Source organism: Buceros rhinoceros, unplaced genomic scaffold, assembly GCF_000710305.1.
Source record: "Buceros rhinoceros silvestris isolate BGI_N320 unplaced genomic scaffold, ASM71030v1 scaffold13807, whole genome shotgun sequence".
In the NCBI taxonomy this organism is placed as follows: domain Eukaryota; kingdom Metazoa; phylum Chordata; class Aves; order Bucerotiformes; family Bucerotidae; genus Buceros; species Buceros rhinoceros.
This window is the reverse complement of record NW_010421650.1, coordinates 36,969-39,544: the sequence shown is the minus strand read 5'-3', so window position 1 is coordinate 39,544 and position 2,576 is coordinate 36,969. Positions and strand designations below refer to the sequence as shown.

General features: G+C 50.4%; 1 protein-coding gene across 1 annotated transcript in view; it reads left to right on the top strand.

Moving 5' to 3' along the window:
* Positions 1-1,782: 1,782 nt before the first annotated feature.
* The window catches only part of FBXL8 (F-box and leucine-rich repeat protein 8), a 1,393-nt gene continuing 599 nt past the window's right edge, over positions 1,783-2,576 (top strand). Inside the window, exons 1-2 of the mRNA XM_010139759.1 lie at positions 1,783-1,946; positions 2,089-2,559. Coding sequence (XP_010138061.1) covers positions 1,783-1,946; positions 2,089-2,559 — 635 coding nt within the window. The remainder of the gene's footprint in view (positions 1,947-2,088; positions 2,560-2,576) is intronic.

Sequence of the window (2,576 nt, the reverse complement as noted above, 5' to 3'; positions counted from 1 at the left end):
CAGGGCCTGCTCTGGCGGGCGCTGACGGAGCCGGGCGCAGCGGCCGGAGCACCCCTCCGCCATGCGGTTAACAAAGTGCGGAGATCCTTGATGGCTCGTGAGAGCCGCTCCGAACCCGGCTGTCCTCGCCGGGGCAGGCACCCAAGGTGGACCCGAGCCAACCCACAGCGTTCACAGACTGTGAACCATGATCATCACTGCCTGAGCTGTCCAGTTACTTAAAGTAACGCCAATAATTTTGCCTTTACGTCTTCCTGTTCTCTCCACAACTAGAAATGCACTCTGGCTTCCTGAAGAGATTCAGGGTCCTTTCCACTTGTCTCCAAGGGCTCAGGCTTTAAGGAAAAATATCATCAGGAAAGGGAAAGGAGCTGAACAGGCGAGACTTCACATAGGAAACCTGAAAAGCAGTTTAACTTTTTGGCAATCGGTATTAAAAGCAGCTTAAAGAAGAAAAACTGGTCGGAGCAGTCGAGGCGATTGTCAGAGAAAAATGACACGAGACAGTGAGTTCCCAGGAAGGAAGCAGGACGCATCGCTGGGCTGTTCTAGCCGGGCGGTGGGTGGGAAGGGGCTGTCATCGATAGGATGGTAGATAAGATAGGGTGGCTCTGCACCTCGCTCTCCAAGTCGTGAGTCACGCTTCAGAGCAGCGTCCTCTAGAAGAACAAGCAGTCGTGTTCCTCTCTGCGTTAGGCTTTTCACGTCGCTGCTCCGTACTTGCTTCATGTTTTTCAGCTCATCCCCTCCTTCGAGGATCTCTGGAAGGGCAGGTTTTGGGTTAAGTGAAACCTGTGGTGCTGAGGTAACGCTGTGGCTCCAGGGCCGGGGGCTTCAAAAGCAACAGGGCATGAAATTCAGAGCAAGGGAGGATGTTTGCATATAAAAATCCCTCGCTTGTTTATGAGAGGGTTGAAAACACCCGCCACGTTGGTAGCAGACATCTAGAAGATGGATAAAACACGTTTGGGGAGAGGATGAGTAAGTTCGGAGTGGGCTGATGCTGCGAACCTCGGCCTTCAGCCCAGGTGCGAAGGGGAATCAACATCTGCTTTTCTGTTTAGGTCGGACGTGGATAATCACAGCTTCGGAGAACGGGGAGTCTCAGTAATAAAACTCTCCGTCACAGTCAAGGGCCGCTGTAATTAAGCTGTAATTAAGCTACCGGGTCATGTTACGAGCCCTCTGTTCCAGTTAAGAGCAGGTATGTGGGGCTGGTTTCTGTGCAGAGCTTCTGCTTGCGCAGGGGTTTATTTCCCCCCCCTGCAGTTGGAGAAATCTGTCTCACCTTTTGGAATCCCGGTGCAGCAGTACTAGAAAATTCTCTTGCATTTGAGGAACGTGGTTTAGGGACCAGCACAGGTTAAAGATCGTAAAGATCTTAAAGGTCTTTTCCAACAAAATGATTCTGTAACTTTTATTACCCAGAGCAGCAAAACCTCACTGCAGGAAAAAAGGCTTTTTTTTTTTTTTTTTCCCTCTCCAAAGCTTTGCTGTGACATCTTTAACTCTTGAAAAGAACCACCCAGCTTCAGGATCGATTGGAAAAAAATCTGCAAAACTATTGGCCAATAGATTTCCCTCATTTTTGTGTTTGATTTCAAAATCTGGTGAAAATTCAAGTTCGAAAAAAAAATTTTTCCTCCTCTGTGATGCAGTTGCATTGGTTTGATTTGTCAGATAACTCTTAATGTCTGTGTTTGTCTTTTTTCTGTTTGTTTTTCTGAATTAATTGCAGTTTCGGAAGTTTTTCCTGTTTTTAAACCTGACCGAACTGGCAAAATGCCCGCGGCAGCTCCGGACCTGTGGAACTACATCCCAGAGGAAATCCTCATCCAAATCTTCTATTATCTTCCTCTTCGAGACAGACACGCGGTCTTCCAGGTGTGCAGGCGGTGGGCGGCAGCGGTGTCTTCCGGCCCCGTGTGGCATTTCACGGAGGTCAGGTAAGAGGGAGCAGGGTTCTCCCTGAGGTGGCGGTCGTCTCTGCGGGTGTAACTCCATCATTGCGGTTTCGGTGCCGAACGGTGCTCTGCTGTGACACTACCTGTGCGTCGCAATCACTACGAGTTTGTTTTGCCCCTCCAGCTGTGATGCGGAGGATGAGGAAGGCGTGCTGCAGAGCCTGCTCCAGTTCCTCAGCCAAATCAGACACCTGAAGATTGCGTTTGACCAGTCCAAGGAGGTCAACCGGAAGAACGTGACCCGTATTTTGGATGCGTTGGCGAAGCAGAACCACAAACTGCAGCAGCTGTGCGTCGTGTGCCATGGGGAGAACCCCTACTTCTACTCGGGCCAGGACATCCTGCAGAGCATACGGAATTTGTGTGACGCTAAAAACCAGATAGATCTTCAGCACATCGACCTTCGAAAAATGCCCTTCACTCTCGACGGTGAGCTCGTTGAACTCTTAGCTACCACCAACCCAAACCTGCAGAGCTTGTTCATCAACAACCGCACCCTGGTGTGCAACGTGGCACCAGACACCGTTGGGAAGGTGCTCAGAGCATGTCCCAGGCTCTCAGCCTTGGGGGTTTACTATGCCAGTTTGTCTGACGAGGTCTTTCAGGAGCTGC